Source organism: Cherax quadricarinatus, chromosome 23, assembly GCF_038502225.1.
Source record: "Cherax quadricarinatus isolate ZL_2023a chromosome 23, ASM3850222v1, whole genome shotgun sequence".
Lineage (NCBI taxonomy): Eukaryota > Metazoa > Arthropoda > Malacostraca > Decapoda > Parastacidae > Cherax > Cherax quadricarinatus.
This window is the reverse complement of record NC_091314.1, coordinates 9,203,800-9,224,163: the sequence shown is the minus strand read 5'-3', so window position 1 is coordinate 9,224,163 and position 20,364 is coordinate 9,203,800. Positions and strand designations below refer to the sequence as shown.

Genomic DNA, 20,364 nt, shown 5'->3' with positions numbered 1-20,364 from the left:
CAACAAGTCGGCCGTCTCCCACCGAGGCAGGGTGACCCAAAAAAAAAGAAAGAAAATCCCCAAAAAGAAAATACTTTCATCATCATTCAACACTTTCACCACACTCGCACATTATCACTGTTTTTGCAGAGGTGCTCAGAATACAACAGTCTAGAAGCATACACACATAAAGATACACAACATATCCCTCCAAACTGCCAATATCCCAAACCCCTCCTTTAAAGTGCAGGCATTGTACTTCCCATTTCCAGGACTCAAGTCCGACTATATGAAAATAACCGGTTTCCCTGAATCCCTTCACTAAATATTACCTTGCTCACACTCCAACAGATCGTCAGGTCCCAAGTACCATTCATCTCCATTCACTCCTATCTAACACGCTCACGCACGCTTGCTGGAAGTCCAAGCCCCTTACCCACAAAACCTCCTTTACCCCCTCTCTCCAACCCTTTCGAGGACGACCCCTACCCCGCCTTCCTTCCCCTATAGATTTATATGCTTTCCATGTCATTCTACTTTGATCCATTCTCTCTAAATGACCAAACCACCTCAACAACCCCTCTTCTGCCCTCTGACTAATACTTTTATTAACTCCACACCTTCTCCTAATTTCCACACTCCGAATTTTCTGCATAATATTTACACCACACATTGCCCTTAAACAGGACATCTCCACTGCCTCCAACCGTCTCCTCGCTGCTGCATTTACCACCCAAGCTTCACACCCATATAAGAGTGTTGGTACTACTATACTTTCATACATTCCCTTCTTTGCCTCCATAGATAACGTTTTTTGACTCCACATATACCTCAACGCACCACTCACCTTTTTTCCCTCATCAATTCTATGATTAACCTCATCCTTCATAAATCCATCCGCCGACACGTCAACTCCCAAGTATCTGAAAACATTCACTTCTTCCATACTCCTCCTCCCCAATTTGATATCCAATTTTTCTTTATCTAAATCATTTGACACCCTCATCACCTTACTCTTTTCTATGTTCACTTTCAACTTTCTACCTTTACACACATTCCCAAACTCATCCACTAACCTTTGCAATTTTTCTTTAGAATCTCCCATAAGCACAGTATCATCAGCAAAAAGTAACTGTGTCAATTCCCATTTTGAATTTGATTCCCCATAATTTAATCCCACCCCTCTCCCAAACACCCTAGCATTTACTTCCTTTACAACCCCATCTATAAATATATTAAACAACCATGGTGACATTACACATCCCTGTCTAAGACCTACTTTTACCGGGAAGTAGTCTCCCTCTCTTCTACACACCCTAACCTGAGCCTCACTATCCTCATAAAAACTCTTTACAGCATTTAATAACTTACCACCTATTCCATATACTTGCAACATCTGCCACATTGCTCCTCTATCCACTCTATCATATGCCTTTTCTAAATCCATAAATGCAATAAAAACTTCCCTATCTTTATCTAAATACTGTTCACATATATGCTTCAATGTAAACACCTGATCTACACATCCCCTACCCACTCTAAAACCTCCTTGCTCATCCGCAATCCTACATTCTGTCTTACCTCTAATTCTTTCAATTATAACCCTACCGTACACTTTTCCTGGTATACTCAGTAAGCTTATTCCTCTATAATTTTTACAGTCTCTTTTGTCCCCTTTCCCTTTATATAAAGGGGCTATACATGCTCTCTGCCAATCCCTAGGTACCTTCCCCTCTTTCATACATTTATTAATCAAAAGTACCAACCACTCCAACACTATATCCCCCCCTGCTTTTAACATTTCTGTCATGATCCCATCAGTTCCAGCTGCTTTACCCCCTTTCATTTTACGTAATGCCTCACGTACCTCCCCCACACTTACATTCTGCTCTTCTTCACTCCTAAAAGATGGTATACCTCCCTGACCAGTGCATGAAATTACTGCCTCTGTTTCTTGCTTAACATTTAAAAGTTCCTCAAAATATTCTCGCCATCTACCCAATACCTCCATCTCCCCATCTACTAACTCCCCTACTCTGTTTTTAACTGACAAATCCATATTTTCCCTAGGCTTTCTTAACTTGTTTAACTCACTCCAAAATATAATATAATATAATATAATATAATATAATTATTATAATCAAATAAAGCGCTAAACCGACAAAGGTCATGCAGCGCTGCAAAGCAGAAAATAGTCTCAGGGTTATAAACAACTAGGTGGAGGGGGGATCAGAAGTGAGGGGAGAAAAGGGCTGGAAGGGATACTAGGGGCTGTGTGTCAAGTTCATAGAGTAAAGCAGTTGCTGACAAAGTCAAAGTGATCAAAAGTCAAAGGCAGGACCATCTGCAAGAAGGGAAGATAAGGCAAGAGCGGTAGAGCAGTGGTGTCAGTGGAGGTAAATCCTGCGAGCTCGCTGGTAAACCGGACAATCCACAAGGAAGTGAAGAACCAAAATTGGGACCCGACAAACCTCACAGAGGAATAGGGTGTCGTTCCATGAGATACCCATGGGTAGGGAGAGTATAGCCGATGTGGAGAAGGCAGAACGCAGTCTCCCAAGTACGGCAACCATAGTAAGACGACAGCCACAAACCTAAAAGCAGTTAAACAGTGGTGCAATTTGTTATGGTGCACATCCGACCACTGTTGTTGCCAATGGCCATGAAGATGGGCAGAGATGACAAATAATCTCTGAACGGAATACCTCTATAGGAAACCGGAAGATCACATACCACTGACCGCGCAGCAGCATCCGCCTGTTCATTGCCCTGCACATTGAGTCTATGGCCCATGTAAAATACAGATTTAAAGAAAATTTTCAATGTGTTCACGATGTTTACCACAGCAAATAGCCCTAAAATTACATCCACTGTTTTTAGGCAGACTGATCCCTCTGAGTGGGTTATCTTTGTGCCAATAAAGGGGTCTTTGATCCCAGGAATTAGGGCTTCCCTCCATTCCTTAAAATTTAGTTACTGCCTAGACACTGTACACCCTACATGTTCAGCATTTCAACAGTAATAAATACTGTAAACATTATTATGTGGTGAAGCACTAAACCTGTAAGGATCATACAGTGCCTGGATAAGGGGTCAGAAATAAAGGAGAAATAAATGGGATTAGGGGTTTCTAACAGAGTTAGAGTTAAGGAAGGCATAGCAATAATGTTGAAGGATAAGTTATGGCAGGAAAAGGAGGAATATAAATGTATAAATTCAAGGATTACGTGGAGTAAAATAAAGGATGCATGTGAAAAGGGGGTTATAGTGTTTATGTACCTGGTGAAGAGAGAGGCGTAGAGGAGGGAGAGATTTTGGGAAATGTTGAGCGAGTGCATGGGAAGTTTTGAACAAAGTGAGATTAGAGTACTTGTGGTTGGGGCTCTCAATGCTAAATTGGGTAAAAATGATGTAGAGGGAGTTGTAGGTAAATTTGGGGTGCCAGAGATAAATGAAAATGGGAAGCCATTAATTGAACTATGTGTAGAAAGAGGTTTGGTAATAAGTAATACATATTTTATGAAAAAGAGGATAAGTAAGTATACAAGATATGTTATAGAACATAATGAAAGTTGTTTGTTAGATTATGTATTGGTGGATAAAAGGTTGATGGGTAGGCTTCAGGATGTACATGTTTATAGAGGGGGCAACAGATATATTGGATCATTATCTAGTTGTAGCTAGTTAGAGTAAGAGGAAGATGGGACAAAAGGAAAATGGTAACAGTAAGTAACAAAGAGAGGTGAAAGTTTATAAACTAAGGGAAGAGGAAGTTAGGGTGAGATATAAGCAACTATTGGCAAAAAGGTGGGCTAGCACAAGTATGGGTAGTAGGGATGGGGTTGAAGAGGAATGGGATAACTTTAAAACTGCAGTATTAGAATATGGGGGAGAAGTTTGTGGCTATATGAGGGTAGGTGCAGGAAGAGAGAGGAGTGATTGGTAGAATGATGAGGTAAGGGGTACAATAAAAGAGAAGAAGGTAGCTTATGAGAGGTTTTTACAAAGCAGAAGTGATATAAGAAGGGCAGAGTATATGGAGAGTAAAAGAAAGGTGAAGAGATTGGTAGGGGAGTGCAAAAGGAGAGCAAATGATAGAGTGGGAGAGGCACTGTCAAGAAATTTTGCTGACAATAAGAAAAAATTTTGGAGTGAGATAAACAAGTTAAGAAAGCCTAGTAGGGAAGTTAGTAGATGGGGAGCTGGAGGTATTGGGTAGATGGCAGGAATATTTTGAGGAATTTTTAAATATCAATGAAGAAAAGGAGACAGTAATTTCATGAACTGGTCAGGGAGGTATAACATCTTTTAGAAGTGAAGAAGATGCGAGTGTGGGGAAGGTGCATGAGGTATTACACAGAATGAAAGGAGGTAAAGCAGCTGGAACTGACAGGATCATGACAGAAATGTTAAAAGCAGGTGGGGATATAGAGTTAGAGTGGTTGGTACTTTTATCTAAGGGCAATGTGTGGTGTAAATATTATGCAGAGAATTCATAGTGTGGAAATTAGGAGGTGTGGAGTTACTAAAAGTATTAGTCAGAGGGCTGAAGAAAGGCTGTTGAGGTGGTTTAGTCATTTAGAGAAATGGAGCAAAGTAGAATAACTTGGAGAGCATATAAATCTATTGGAGAAGGAAGGTGGGGTAGGGGTTGTTCCTGAAAAGGTAGGAGGGAGGGGGTAAAGGAAGTTTTGTGGGCGAGGGGCCTGGACTTCCAGGAAGCATGCGTGAGCATGTTAGATAAGAGTGAATGGAGACGAATGGTTTTTGGGACCTGATGAGCTGTTGGAATGTGAGCAGAGTAATATTTTGTGAAGGGATTCAGGGAAACTGGTTAACAGGACTTGAGTCCTGGAAATGGGAAATGCAATGCCTGCACTTTAAAGGAGGGGTTTGGGATATTGGCAGTTTGGAGGGACATCTGAACTGTCATATCTGAGTGCCTCTGCAAAGACAGTGATTATGTATGAGTGATGGTGAAAGTGTTGAATGATGATGAAAGTTTTTTCTTTCTTTTTGGGTCACAATGCCTTGGTGGGAAATGGCCAATGTTTTAAAAATCAAAATTAACCAATTCGGTATTTGAACGCTTTGTTCGGTAAAAAATAATCGCTTGGTAGTCGACTGTTTGCTCAACACTTGACCAAACAAGCACGACCTGCCATAACTTCGCTGTAAACTTATTTTGTGTTTCTTCTTCGTATTTTCTGGTGTCTTTAAAACAGCCTCTCCTCACTCACCAATGTACTCATTTACTAACAACTCGGACTTACAACGGGCTCTCTGACCAGTGCGCGTACTTAAATAATGTATATTAGAGCTGATTTCCTCTATTCTGTTTATTACAATATACCGTACAGTACACTACTGTACAAACATTTAAAAACATACTAAACATGTTATAAATGGTACAAGGGTGACATTAAAGCAATATGAAAGATGGCTGACATAAACCCACTACCATTATATTATGCTCTTTGTTTAGTGACGAATTCATTTACCAACTCAGTATCAGGAATGGAACTTCATCGTTAAGTGAGAAGAGGCTGTATTATTTGTATAAATAAGTAACCATGGGGCCTAAGAAGATTAGTGATAACAGCCAACCAAAAAGAATATTGGTTAGTCACAACAAAGATGAAAAAAGAACTCATAGCAAAATATGAAAACAGTGCCCACATGTCTGATCTTGCTACCGAGTTTCATATGGCAAAATCTACGATCTCTATGATACTAAAAAATAAAGAGGCTATTAAAAAGGCTGATATTGCAAAAGGAGTGAAAGTGGTTACAAAACAAAGACCACAAACAACTGAAGAGGTTGAGAAATTGTTGTTGATTTGGATCAATGAAAAACAGTTAGCTGGTGATAGTGTTTGAGACCTTCATTTGTGAAAAAGCAAACCATCTGCACTCCAATCTCTTAAAAAACACTCCTGGAATGAGTGCTGATAGAGGTAGGGAAGTGTTCAAAGCATGCTAGGCTTGTAAACTTCATGTTAAAATGCTTTTCTAAGTGTATTTTTGGGGGGTCTAAAACGGATTAATCTAATTTACGTCATTCCTTATGGAAAAAACTCATTTGGTACTCGAACAGATCAGTACTCGAACAGCCTTCTGGAACGAATTAAGTTCGAGTACCAAGGTACTACTGTAATTGTATTTGAGGTATGACCTGAAAAATTATGATACAGAATTGTAATAGTCATTAAAATCAGGGAAAAGGGGGAGGAGGGATTTTGAGAAGGTATCACTACAGGACATGCTCAGCTTGAGTGAATACTTAGCCTGCTATTTTACTGATGAACTGTTAATATCTAAAGAATTTTGTCAAAGTAATGAATGTTGTTTTAACTCCTAATTACTATTTTTTTTTCAAAATAGCCTCTAAGCAACAAGGATACAAAAGACAATTTAGATCAGAATATAGGCTGGAAATTAACCAAATTTTTTTTACAATTTTACATTATTTTTTGTAGCAGAAAGCTGTGATGGTGAGTACCCTTTGTAAATAATTATAATGTTTATGGCAAAGCACTTAATCATCAGTGGTCATACAGCATGCATAATAAATTCGATGGAACAAATTATAACAATTTGTGTATTGTGAACAAATTATTTTTGTCTGGTTTCTAATGTGAAAGCTTAACATGTCCTGAAGCAAACTGTTGATTTCTTACATATGACTAAGTCAAATTTTGATATGGTTAGATTGTCAATTAAGAAAAATTAAAGAAATTGTAACATACCATGTCAATAAATATATTATTATAATCATAAATGAGTGCTAAACCCATAAGGGTCAGACAGCACTGAATAAATACTATAATATATGAGGGCAACAGAAATGCTTGAAGCATGAACAGAAAATGGAGACCCAGTGAGCCCACATTAAAATAAGACTGCTATATTTTCATTCCTGTATCACAGTCACACATTTAGCATTTTAAGCCAGAGTGATGAACTGAAACTGATTAGGAGTGGGTTGGAGAGCTAAACCTCCAATACGAATTTTTAGTAAGGCCTTACCATATATCCTAAGAACATCTGACAATATGTGCTTATATAAATCTATTTTTCAGGGCTGCTCCAGGTCGTTTCCTTCTCTGCTGCTGCTAAGCACAAAAAAAAATATTCTTGAATATTTTATTTATACAATATCTTATCAGTTTAACTGCAAAAAGTCAAATACTGTACAACACTATTTACATATCAATATATTCTTGATGTTAAATCTTCACCAATAAAAATTAATATTTACTGTATTGTCATTTCTGAGTGACTGTTCACTTACTACACATTGAACAGTTTATAAAAAAAAATTGACAACAATGAATAGCAGTTAAAATATCAAAGAATTTTAGAATATTTAGGGTCACTTAAAGAATGTACATGAGTTCATGCTGCTGCAATAAATTTTGGAGGCTCTGGGGGTTCAAACTCCCCAAGTTCTTCATCATAATAGTTGCCAGATCTGTATGGTTTAAGTTCCCATGCAATACGATCCTCCATTTTTGTAAGGGTGACCCCAAGATCTTCCAGAGTTGGCAGACCTGTAGTTGTGTCTGACACGGCTTCCTGAAAAATGTTTAAGGAGGATTCCAGGTATTGATCTGAACTATTTACATCACATCATTTAAGAGTTCTCCTGTTATAAAATGATACCTGATTAAGGTGCCTAAAAATGATAAAAATCCAGTAGTGTCATGCATGAAAACTGGTAAATGAGTAAAGATTTAATAGCCATAAAAAAAATTTAAGAATAAGACAAAACTGCAGTATAATCAGGTCAAAAACAAGCTCTGTTTACACATGGATGCAACATTAAGAGAAATTTAAAAGCATGACAGTGACAGATTAAATGCACAAAATGAAAGTTTCTGTAAATTATTTTTATTAAGGGAAACAATATATAGTAGCGAGTTGTGAAAAAAAGGTAAGGGATAAAAGAGTGTATGGTCTCAACATCCAATTAAATAAGAAACAAATCATCATTGAAAGACAAACTAGACTGAACTAGTTGATCATTCACTTAAGGTGATCTTCTTTAAGCCAACCTTTCTTTCATTTATGGGTGGCTCACATGTATCATTTGTTGCTAGATTTAGTAGATATGGGAAATGGTCGTGCACTTTGCAATATTAGCAATAAACTGGGTAGATGTGCTTTATAAACCATAAGGTCATTTAAGATGACTAGAGCTACTCTTTCTCAACCCTTTCATCTATGATTGCTATTACTTTTTTCTAAGATTGCAGCCACATTCCATTCAGTCTATGAAAACATGCCAAACAAGTGTAGTGACTACATGAATTTTAGCAATGCTGCTCCTGTACACTGCACCAAAAATGATTTCCAGGTGCCTATCCAGCATTGTGAAAAACTCTGGAAATGAGTCAGAATATACATTTTTTCATTTTTTTTTTTTATGTCCTGCTGATTTCATATGCAGTATCAGTGGCAACAATGAATAAAACATAATAAGGAATAGAATGCTGATAAAGTAATAAAAGAAACTTTAAGCCATAGGACACTGATACTCCTAACTTATGTAGGATGATTAGTTCCTTTGATCTGGTTCTAGAATAAATAAAACTACCAAGAAAGAGTGAAGTAGAGTTTCTTGCTTTTTATTCTATCCTCTCTTGTCAAAATTTTATCTCTGGCATTAAGAAGAATTAAAACTCAACAACTGTGAAAGTTGCTTGAGAATTGTTTGAAACATTATTATATTTATTAATATTAGTATCATCATTATTTTCATTATTAATTACCCTTATGATTTTAACCCCGTGACTGTCACAACCCCAAATCCTGAGGTGTCTCCTGGTGTAGAAAAAAAAAATCTCATGAAATGATAGAGAATCTTTTCCCGATTGTAACGACACCAAAAGAACAAAATTTGATGGAAAACTGACGGAATTACGCTCTCGCGAAGTTAGCAACCGCGGCGATATTTACGAATCGGCGATTTCGCCCACTTTGAGCCCTATTTTCAGCTAATTCCACTGTTCCAGTTGACCAAACTCATAGTTATTTCCTTAGAACTCCATTTTTTATATCAATTGAGTACAAGAAACTGCCCATTTACTGATTTCAACTGCTCAATAATGTGGTCAGAAATTTGCAATTTGGAAAATTTCACGAAAATTAAAAAATATGACAATTTCAAAATAGGGTCCAGAATGAACAATGCAGACATTCATGGCACTAAAATAACATTTTCTTTGTTCATCAGTCATGTCTCCAGGCCCCTCTGATATTACTCTTGCTTTCTATTTTGAATTTTTATTCAAACAAAAAATAGAAGATTTACTGTTATGCAGACTACTGCAATATTGTAATAATTGTATAAATAATGTCAACCCATTCATGACTGCATATTAGAATGGCTACTTGGACATTTATTGGAAAATGACCATTTGTTTACTTTTGAACATCAGCAAGAATCAAACATTTTCTCTACTGTGAGTTCCATTTCAAGGTTCTTTTCATAGTAAAACCAATCAAAATCACCTCTATTTCTATAATATGTTTTCCATTCTATAAATGAGACCAAGAAAACGAGAATACAACCATAAATACTATACGAAAATAGACCACAAAGTCGGAATTTTAACCCGTAAACGGTCCAAACGTATATATATGTTTTTTCAACATTTGAAAGTATGTAAAAAAAGTAGATCTTTTTTTTTTTTTTTACATTTGAGAATGTGTAAAAAAACTTTGATCTACTTTTTTTTTGTTATATTTGAAAATATGTAAAAAAAAACTGTAGATCTACTTTTGGAGCACTACACATGTGAACATAGATCTGCTTGGACCATTTACGGGTTAATTAAAAAACGGTTGGAGTTTTTTTTTCTCATGCACTGCGTGCTGCAGGATCTTTTTTACATGGTGCACACTGACCACACAGACCCGTTCTCTCACATGTGGGCCTACCAGCTTTCTCCTACTTGATTTGAAGCCACTAGAATTTATGAGCATATATACGTCAAAAACGGTGGCTTGTAAGACATATATATACGACCAAAACAGTCAAAGGGTTAATTGGCATGTCATCGACCTGAATGTAAGTGTAGTCATCATTCTAAAAAGCTGCCATCAGAGCTGCTCGTATGGTTCCAATCTCCTTACAGTACTTCATGATTTATAAAACCTATCTGCAATCTTTTATCCCAAAATGCATTACATGATCCTTCAGAAATTATGCACATATCTGTCAAACTTAGTGGCCTTTCATACTGTACTGTATCTATAAAGAAGAAAAGTACTTACCCTCTCTACTTTATCCCTGGTGAGTGTGTTAAGTGGCCATGATGGAAGAAACTCAGTCATACGTGCTTTCCACTTGAAGGATAAGTCCCACTTCATGTCATATCTCATGTAGCCATCTTTCCGCATAACACGGTGGAACCAGTCAACAAGTTCGGAGAGTTCATAACGTCGAGGTCTGCAAAATAATGACAATACAATACCTTTTTCCCTACTACAGTGGACCCTTGCCTTACGATGGCATTGCGTTACGTTAAATCCGCCATACGATACATTTTAACGCAAAAATTTTGCCTCGCCTCACACTAAAACACTCGCCTTACGTGATTCGTCCGGGAGGCGTCCCACGTGTGGCCTCAGCGCCGGTGTTTACAAGCCAGCCAGTGTGGTCGCATCTATGCATATATTCGGTACATTTCACATTAGTGCTTGTAACTACAAAATAAGTCACCACAGACCCCAAGAAAGCTTCTAGTGCCATCCCTGTGGTAAAAAGGGCAAGAACTAGTATGGAATTGAAAAAAAGAGATTAAGGAAATGTGTGCAAAGTGGGATGAACTGCAAACCTTTATGGATGAAAATCACCCTGACACAGCTACTGCAAGCTGTGTTGGCAACCTGTACAATGACAATGTTATGGCCCATTTTAGGAAAGTCTTAAAGGAACGGGAGGTACAGAGCTCTATGGACAGATTTGTTGTGCGACAGAGGTCCAGTGACTCTCAAGCTGGTCCTAGTGGCATTAAAAGAATAAGGGAAGTAACCCCAGAAAAGGACTTGCTACCTCAAGTCCAAATGGAAGGGGATTCTCCTCCTAAACAATAGCAACTTCCAAACTCTCCCCTCCTCCCATCCCATCACTCATCACCAGATCTTCAATAAAGGTAAGTGTCATGTATTCTATTCTTAGTAGAGTAGTAATTGTGCATGTCTTCTTCAGTTTGTGTGTATTAAAATTAATATTTCAAGTGGTAATTTTTTTTTTTTTCATACTTTGGGGTGTCTTGCACGGATTAATTTGATTTCCATTATCTCTTATGTCATCTCCCACCGAGGTAGGATGACTCAAAAAGTAAGAAAGACTTTCACCATCACTCACTCCTTCACTGTATTGCCAGAGGGGCCCTAGTACTACAGTTCAAAACTGCAAATATCCCCACCCTTTCTTTAGAGTGCAGGTACTGTACTTCCCAACTCTAGGACTCAAGTCTGGCTAACTGTTTCCCTAAATCCCTTCATAAATGTTACCTCGCTCACATACTAACAGCATGTTGAACCCAAATATAAAATATAAATAATTAACCTAGGATAACCCAATGCACTCAAACACTGACTTTATTTCCATGTTTTAAGAAGTATTAGGACTTGAAACAATTGCAATATTACTGGTATTCTTGGTACACAGTGTTAGAAGACCAAAGCAGTAAAAAAAATAGGAAAAAAATAATTATCTGCTTCAATTTATATGATTATTTGATTAAATTTATACTTCATAAAATTATGAGTTTTTATTTGATTTATAAAGATGCACCCTTTCAATCTATAAGAAAAAAATACTTTTCAAGATCATGCTGCACAAACAAAGGTATTTTAATTTCTGGGTGTGCCACAGTTAAAGGCTTAATTTTGGGGGTCATGACAGTGAAAGGGTTAAGGTACTAAATGCAATTTGCTTTTTGTAATAAAGTTGGTAGAATTACCGACAATATGTAAAGTAAAAGGACACAAGTGCAACTAATGTGACATTTTATTGTGGCAACGTTTCACTCTCCAGGAGCTTTAATGGCTTGATAAAGCTCCTGGAGAGCGAAATGTTGCCACAATAAAATGTCACATTAGTTGCACTTGTGTCCTTTTACTTTACAATTTGCTTTTTATACTAAACTGATAGAGCTGGCACTCACCCAACAGCCTCATAGATTTTGCCAGCAGTTTCCGGATCATTCATGGCACTGACAATCCCCTGTGCAACGTCACTAACATAGACAGGCTGCTTCCAAATGTCTTTGCCTGCTTTGGGCAGAGGGAGGAGACGGCCCTGATGACGCCATATACCAGCATAGTACCTGAAATGCAAGAATTTTTATAAGTTACAGTATTAATTAGCTTTCAACATTATCCAGCAGTCTTATTTCATTTGGCACCTAAACAGTACTACATAATTGATGATCTACTGTACTACTACTACTATTACTAATACATACTACACTGTTGCTGCTTGTACTGTATTACTGGAAAATTTAGCACACCTACTATCACAAACAACAGCGCTTCGTATTTTATCATACTGAAAAATTTAGTAAACTTAATATCACAAACACTAACACTTCATATTTTATTAAACTAAATTTAAAAATAAAAATACAGCTATGAAAAATGTATTTCAGACCGTAAGAATCGATCTTCTTGACCATAAACATCACTGGGTCGGATAATGGTGGCTTCAGGAAAGGCAGCTCTCACAGCCTGTTCACCGAGACCTTTAGTCTTCAGAAACTTGGAGCCACCTTTAACATAATAACCCTGAAAGTAAACATTAAAATTTTACTACGAAAAAGGAATCACCAGCTAAATTAAATAACATACTGGTCTAACCTTTTAGTAAATAGTATTCAAGTAAATTAAAATCAAGTCAATCAACAGGGACAGTGACATGAACTATTATATGGTTGGGGCTTAAGGAAGGGGTAGCTGGTTTGATTGGGAGGCTAGGGAGGCTCTTGCATTTGCAAAGCAAGCACACAGAATCACAGAACCATTGGAAGGAAACTAAAATGCATATGTGCTCTCAATGGATTTCATGAAGACATCTGACAAGAGTGAGATGAAAGTGTTGAATGATGATGAAAGTATATTCTGTTTTGGGGATTTCTTCTTTCTTTTTGGGTCACTCTGCCTCGGTGGGAGGCGGCCGACTTGTTAAAAAAAAAAAATCTGACAAGTACAATCATGGAGTGAAAGCACACAAAATATGGTCAACAGGTGTAACAGGACAATTATGCAAAAGGCCGTTATTCAATTTTCTGACAAACAAATCACAAACAACAGTAGTAAACAAAACAAGATTTAGCCTCAGGAAAGTCAAGAGCTCAGTGCCCTAACATATGGTCTTCAGGATTCTGCCCTTTGGGAAAATTGCAAGAGGATACAGTATGAGCAAAGTAAGCAGAGAATAACATGATGTTCAGTAGCGACAAATTCCAATTGCTCCATTGTAAAAATGAACAACTCAAAAGGGGCACCATGTCCAAAATGTAGGAGTATAAGCTAAGAGAACAAAAATAACATATAAAATACCTAGTTATAATAATATCAGCTGACCTATCATTCAGAGAACTCAGTAAGGCAAGTGTCACACAAGGCAGAAAAATGACAGAGTGGATAATAACATTCAGAAATGGGTACTGTTCAGTGATAGTGGATCCATTCAAGGTAAAAAAGAGAGCTGAAACAGATACAGAAACCATTTACTGCCAGCATAAAGTCAGTACAACATTCAAACTATCTGGAGCAAAGGGAAAGGAGGGATACATGATAATACACATGTGGAACATTTTGGAGTGCTTAGTCCTAAAGCTACACACTACCATAACAATGTAGTGTAGAGAGAGATAGGAGGAAGTATAAAATTAATCCAGTGAAAAGCAGGGGTATTCTGGGCACAACACAAGAACACTATCAACATCTGTGTGCCTAGGTTATTCAACATACTATCAGCAGATATTAGAAATACACTGCAAAAAAAGCCTAAAAGTCCTCAAAAGAAAATTGGATCTCTACCCTCCAGCAAGTGCCTATTCAACCAGTTAGCAGAAGGCCTCAATCAGATGACCAAAAACCCCAGCGGTGGGTCATCATATGACTAACACCTGAGTCAGGAAACACTTGTCCTGCTTCCTGAAAAACCTTACTTAACCTAAGTGATGGATATGTCAGCCAGCAGGTTGCCAACAATAACAGCCTGGTTAACTAAACAAGCACCAAAGGAATTTAACTGCAGGCTGGGCTGCATAAGCAGGAAGACGCTGAAAACTAGTCACAGGTCTACCACACATTATAACAACAGATCAATTCTGCAACCAGCAAACATTGTCTTTTTCTTCAGAAATTAATTTACCCTGTGGATTATAACAATAACGGAAAATTCTGTAGCCAACAGACTATTGTTTCTGAAATCAATATACCCAGCATATTTTGCCCATTACTTTAAAAATCCATTAAATAAATGCTTTACTGTACAAAAGTGGGAAATGAATACAGAATGTTGATGACTTCGATATTTAGAATTATTATACAGTATATTACAATGTTCTTAATCTTATTTCTTAAAGAGGGTTAAATCAGATACCTGCTTTAAAATTTTATGTATGCAGTACTACATACCTCATGCTCAACATTGGAGTTCAGTGCAGACAAGTGGATAAATCTTTCAACCCCCATTTCCTTACTAAGCCTGGCTAAACGCTCAGCACCTTCCACATGAACCTGTAAATAAAATTCTATAAAACATGAAATATGCATTTATTTATAACCTAATCAATACACCAGTATTCTTATATTAGACAGCATAATAACAGATGAAGCAAGCTTTTGTTGCATTCTATCTCCATCTATATAAAAACTTCCATATGTCATGATATTCTTCCACTTTTTTTTCTCCATCCTCCCTCTTCCTCATATTACCTCATTTCTGTACATTTTGTCACCCCTCCCTTCCAAATGACTTTTCAAACTAATACCAAACCAAACAAATAAAATAAAAACTAGAAAAAAAAAAAAAATTCAAGAAGATTATATCCAAATTCTGAATACAGCAACATGTATAACTGTACCAATAATGATAATCATTTAGGTTTCCTATGCATTTGTTTCATTTAACTTACTTGCTCAAATGAAAAATTCATGGTTTCCCAGTCACGTCCCACAAGGTTGATGACAACATTAGAATGCTTGATGGCTTTACGTATGGCATCTTCATCACACAGATTGTAAAACATGAAGAGCACCTGACCCAAGTCACCAACTAGCTTCAGCCGCAGAACATCATAGTGATCACCACGATACGGGATTATAATCTATAAGGAAAATCAAAACATGATTATTATGCACTCAAGATTCTCCACCCACTTACCAAAATCAGGCAGTGCATCAACAACTGGCCTTGATGAGTAACCTTCAAGGGAAGCAAAGCAACAATGTTAAAGTGATACTCCAAAGCCCTGAGTAGTGATTGATAGTCTGCACTGTGGCCTTATTTTTAGCACGTTTCAAGCTATTATGAAATTTATAAAAAACAAACTCACTTAAAATTAAACATAAAACAGCCAGGCCCCACTGTACAGTGCTTTGATGTACAGCATTTTGCTAATACAGCAGTTTTCAATTATACCTATTCTCATTTATTCAGAATTCTTACAATATATTCACCACTCACTATAAGCTAAGGATGAAAATATTTGAAGGTAAATAATGGGTGTACTGCTTATGCATTTTTTAGGTCTAGCTATATTGCTCACTCTATGTGATAGTGTAAATATATTATCAAGCTTTTATATGCATTTGAAAGTAAAAAAAAAGCTATGAGTCACTTTACAATGACAGACTTAGGGAGCACAAAAATAGTGTTAGGCTTGCCGACACTAACAATGCTCTTTTCTGTCACGTCAGAGATCATAGCCATCCTATTGACTGGTCTTCTGCTAAAACTGTCTTCCCTACTTCCAACTCTAACAGTCGCCGTCTAGTTGAATCCTCTCTAATACACAACTTTCCTTGTATGAATCTTAGCCCTGGCTTCGCCTCTGTAGATGCCTTCCTCTCCCACTACATTGTAAAATGCTCCAAACTTCAGAACACCCGTGACTTAACCTGACTCCTCATTTTTTCTTTTTTTCTTCTTCTTCTCCCTCTTCCCCTTTCCTCCTCTGGGTTGTCTTTCTTTCTTCTGTCTCGTGTTTCTGTTCCTTCATTATTTATTTCACCACTTCCCCTTTCACCCACCTCTGTGCACTTGCTCTCCCTCTGTGGGCACCTAGCTCCCTTGCAGTGCTCCCCTTTCTTTGTATTTCACTAGCTCCTCCTCCTCATTCCCCACTACTACCACTACTACTTCTACTACCAGTACTACTACTACTACTACAACCACTACCTCTTCCTGCCTTTACAGTGGTAGCCTGGAACTTAACCTGCTGTATAAGTGAGGCCCTCCTGTAGTTACAAATAAGATCCCAGATACAAATTACTACACACACACACACACACACACACACACACACACACACACACACACACACACACACACACACACACACACACACACACACACACACACACACACACACACACACACACACACACACACACACACACACACACACACACACACACACACACACACACACACACACACACAAAAAAAAAAAAAATTGCTCCTACCCTTCTCACAAGCCTATCTTAAAATCCTGAGCACACAAGAAATTCTTATATCAGGTTTTGGCACAGCTTTTCATTGGCATTTAAAAAATTAGTAAATCTAATACTACCAGAAAGATCAATGAACTTTTTCTTAACAAGCATTGCTAATAGTTCTGTATTCAATAGAAAAGGACAACACTTGAATAGTCTATGTAAAGATGACTAAGCTTGAAGAAATATAATTCACAGCAGGTGCAAAAGACTTGCAGCTTGTTAAGATATTCATTGAAGTACTGAACTGCAATCAACAATGATTCTATGTACTTCAATACATGGCTTATGAAGTTCAAAGTCTTTCCCACCTTTTACGAATTATACGGAATAGCTTATTACTGTATTGCACTTACATATAAAAACATACAAGTAAAAATTAAAGCAAAACAATCCTACAAAGATATCACTAACTGGAAACCATCTGGGCAAAAAGAATAACCCCTAGAAAACAGTACACATCTGGAATTAAAAATTTCAGAAAATTATGAATAAAATTCTAACTACAATATTTTGCTCTTATTGGAAGATCATATAAGCTTCAAAATACTGTACTAGAGCTGTAATATATTCTGAATTCTTTAAATTCAGAAAGAGACATGTGCTATACATACAACCTAACCTAACCTAACCTAACCAAACCGAGCTCACCTGGGTTCCAGTCTTCCCCAACCGGTTACACACGTAACGTCCAATGAATCCAGAAGCACCAAATACTGTGGCCACATTACCAGAAAAGGAAGAGCGCCCTCCTCGGCCTTTCTTGAGGGCAGAAGGGTTGGGTTTCATCAGGAAGCGCACATCCGATGAGGAGTAGCGCTGCTGAACGCCAGCTAAAACTCCAGCCTTTACACCCACTCCATACCCTTAAAAAATAAATAAAACAGAACAAAAACTATAATTTTTTCTAATTTACATAAATGTTCAACAGGTAGATATAAAAAAAAAAAAAAAAAAAAAAAAAAAAAAAAATGGAGAGGCACTGTAGCAGGCCTACTAGCCCAAGCTAGGCAGGATCTTCTTAAATCCAACCCCTCTCCATTTTAACTTTAATGACCCTAATTGGGTCATTGCTCTGCATAACCAGGAGCTTTTCATAATCTGTTATATACTATGTCAATTATGCTGAATAAATAAATACAGTTGAACTTCAGTTTTAAGTCTGATGAAAACCAAATTCGATGAAAACTGAAGCAACATTTCCCATAAGAAATAGTGTAAATCCAATTAATCTGTTCCAGACACCCAAAAGTATTAACAAAAAATACATTTTATAGACAATATAGTTTTACATACAGAAAACAATGAGAAATAAATATAAAGGACTAATGAAATGGATAAATGAACATTTGACATAACTTTTACCTTTACTGAAGACTCTTGTTGGCGTATGGAAGACGGCAAGGAGGGGAGAGGGAGGAGAGGTTATTGTTTGGAAGGGGAATCCCCTTCCATAAGGACTTCAGGTATCAAGTCCCTATCTGGAGTTACTTCCCTTCTTCATCTTTTAATGCCACTAGGACCAGCTTGAGTCACTGGACCCCTATCACACAAAACATGTCCAGAGAGGTCTGTTTCTGGCATCTCTAAGATTTGCCTGAAATGGGGCAAGGCATTGTCATTGAACATGCTGCAGATGCAGCTTGCAACAGTTTTGTTAGGATGAAATTTCTCCACAAAACTTTGCAACTCATTCCACTTTGCACACATGTCCTTAGTAACTGAAGAAGGCACATTTTCCCCTCTCTCTTCCTCCTCCTCTGAAGCAATTTCCTCAGCTGTGATCTGTTGCTGTTCCAGTTGAAGGTGCTCTTCAGTGGTTAGCTCTTCCCTGTGGTCATCCGCCAAATCTTCCACATCCTGGCCACTCACATCCAACCCCACTGATTTCCCCAAAGCCACAACAGATTCTACAACAGGCAAAGGATTGTCAGGGTCAGTCTCAAATCCTTCAAAATCCTTATCTTGAACACATTCTGGCCACAATTTCTCGCCTTCTTTATCAAAGGGCTGGCACTTGGAACTTTCTTTGGCCCCAAGGTGGCTTACTTAGCAGTTGCACTCAATAAACAAACAAAAAATAATGGATTATTACGAAATGTTTTGTATGAAAGCACAGGGTAATGTTCACTCAACGAGAAACAAAGCCAAACTGACTCAGGACGTGTACGTGGGAAGCTTTGTGTGGGTATGGGCAGGCGGACACGTTCGGTACAGTGGACGAAAACCGAGGTGATGAATGAAAACTGGGACAAAATTTTGACGAAAGTCATCAAAAACCGAATTAGACAAAAACCAGGGCAAACGAAAAACAAGGTTCCACTGTATTTACAGTATTCCATGATGATGACCGCTCACTATATGGTGCAAAAGATAAAATAATGTCCAAGTTCCACCAAGGAGTAGCCTTCAATTATAGCCAAAATAAGAATAAAAGAACATTGCAGTAGGCCTAATGGTCTATGTTAGACACCCAACCACACCCACTCATACAGACCGACCGACCCACCCCCACCTCATACAGGATATTACAACAGAAAGCACACCTAAACACTACAGTCATGTCTACCAAGATCAGGACAGGAAGATGAAGCAGAGAAAACAGCTACCTGGAGGGCGTTCCGGGAGGGGTCAACGCCCCTGCAGCCCGTCCATAACAAAGGATAATATAAAAATCTGAGCAGAGAAAAACAGCAGACAAGAGGCCAGAAGGTGGGAACATCCTAACTCAGGGAACTCTTCCAGATGCAACCTTGACCCTTATCTCAGTTGGACCAACTCTAAGCCAGTTCCCACCTCCCCAGCACCATCACTAACATGATGGACTGAAACACACTGACTTCGTGCCGAAGGACTGATTACCTCAAACTCCTCATATTCCACCATTCTCTGTATTGGACTGAAGAAGCCACTAGTTGACAAAATGTTTCCACAATAAAAGTTCCCAAATGTTGCACACGTCCCATACTTCACCATCACTAACACCAACCCTCCCCACCCTTCGCCTTTCTCTCTACACCCACCAACATCCTCTATCCCCTTAGATTAAGAGCACCCCCACCACATCCTCAAAGAACTTTCCTTGACAAGAAGCCATCGGTAGACATGTTTTTTTGCCTACATCAGGCCAGGCATATATGACTCAAGACTAAGCACTGATTGCTTCAGATATTGTGCTCGACCAAAATAAATGTACTATTTTCACTAAGATCTCCCAAAAGAACAATGTGCACAAGAAATACTTGTATATTTTAGCCATGGAGTGCATAGGTTGTGTGTACTGTAAAATGTAAACTAGTGCCCGAGTTTTACCTAGTGTAAGTTGTAAACCATAGCTGTTGTTATTACATACATTACTATTATTTTTCAGTATTATTAAATTTGTGAGGAATGAGCTAAAGTCGTGTATGTGTCCGTAAAGGTTTAACAGTGTCTTGGGGTACCTGGCCTGGACAGGGATGGTTTACCTGGAGAGGGTTTCGAGGGTCAATGCCCCCGCATCCTGGTCTGAGACCAGGCCTCATGGTGGATCAGGGTCTGATCAACCAGGCTGTTACTGCTGGCCGCACATAAACCGACGTAAGAACCACAGCCCGGCTGATCAAGTACAAGTACTAACTTTAGGGGCCTGTCCAGCACCTT

The 20,364-nt window shown here is 38.1% G+C and overlaps 1 protein-coding gene across 1 annotated transcript; it reads right to left on the bottom strand.

Annotated features, from left to right (window-relative positions):
* Window positions 1-7,111: 7,111 nt before the first annotated feature.
* On the bottom strand, window positions 7,112-17,588 carry ND-39 (NADH:ubiquinone oxidoreductase subunit 39; the record flags this gene model as incomplete). Its single annotated transcript, XM_070087869.1, is given in 7 exon segments — window positions 7,112-7,557; window positions 10,261-10,435; window positions 12,162-12,323; window positions 12,647-12,780; window positions 14,641-14,742; window positions 15,141-15,332; window positions 17,374-17,588. Coding segments are annotated over 7 exon segments (1,160 nt in total), but the record flags the coding sequence as incomplete, so codon positions are not given.
* Window positions 17,589-20,364: the final 2,776 nt, after the last annotated feature.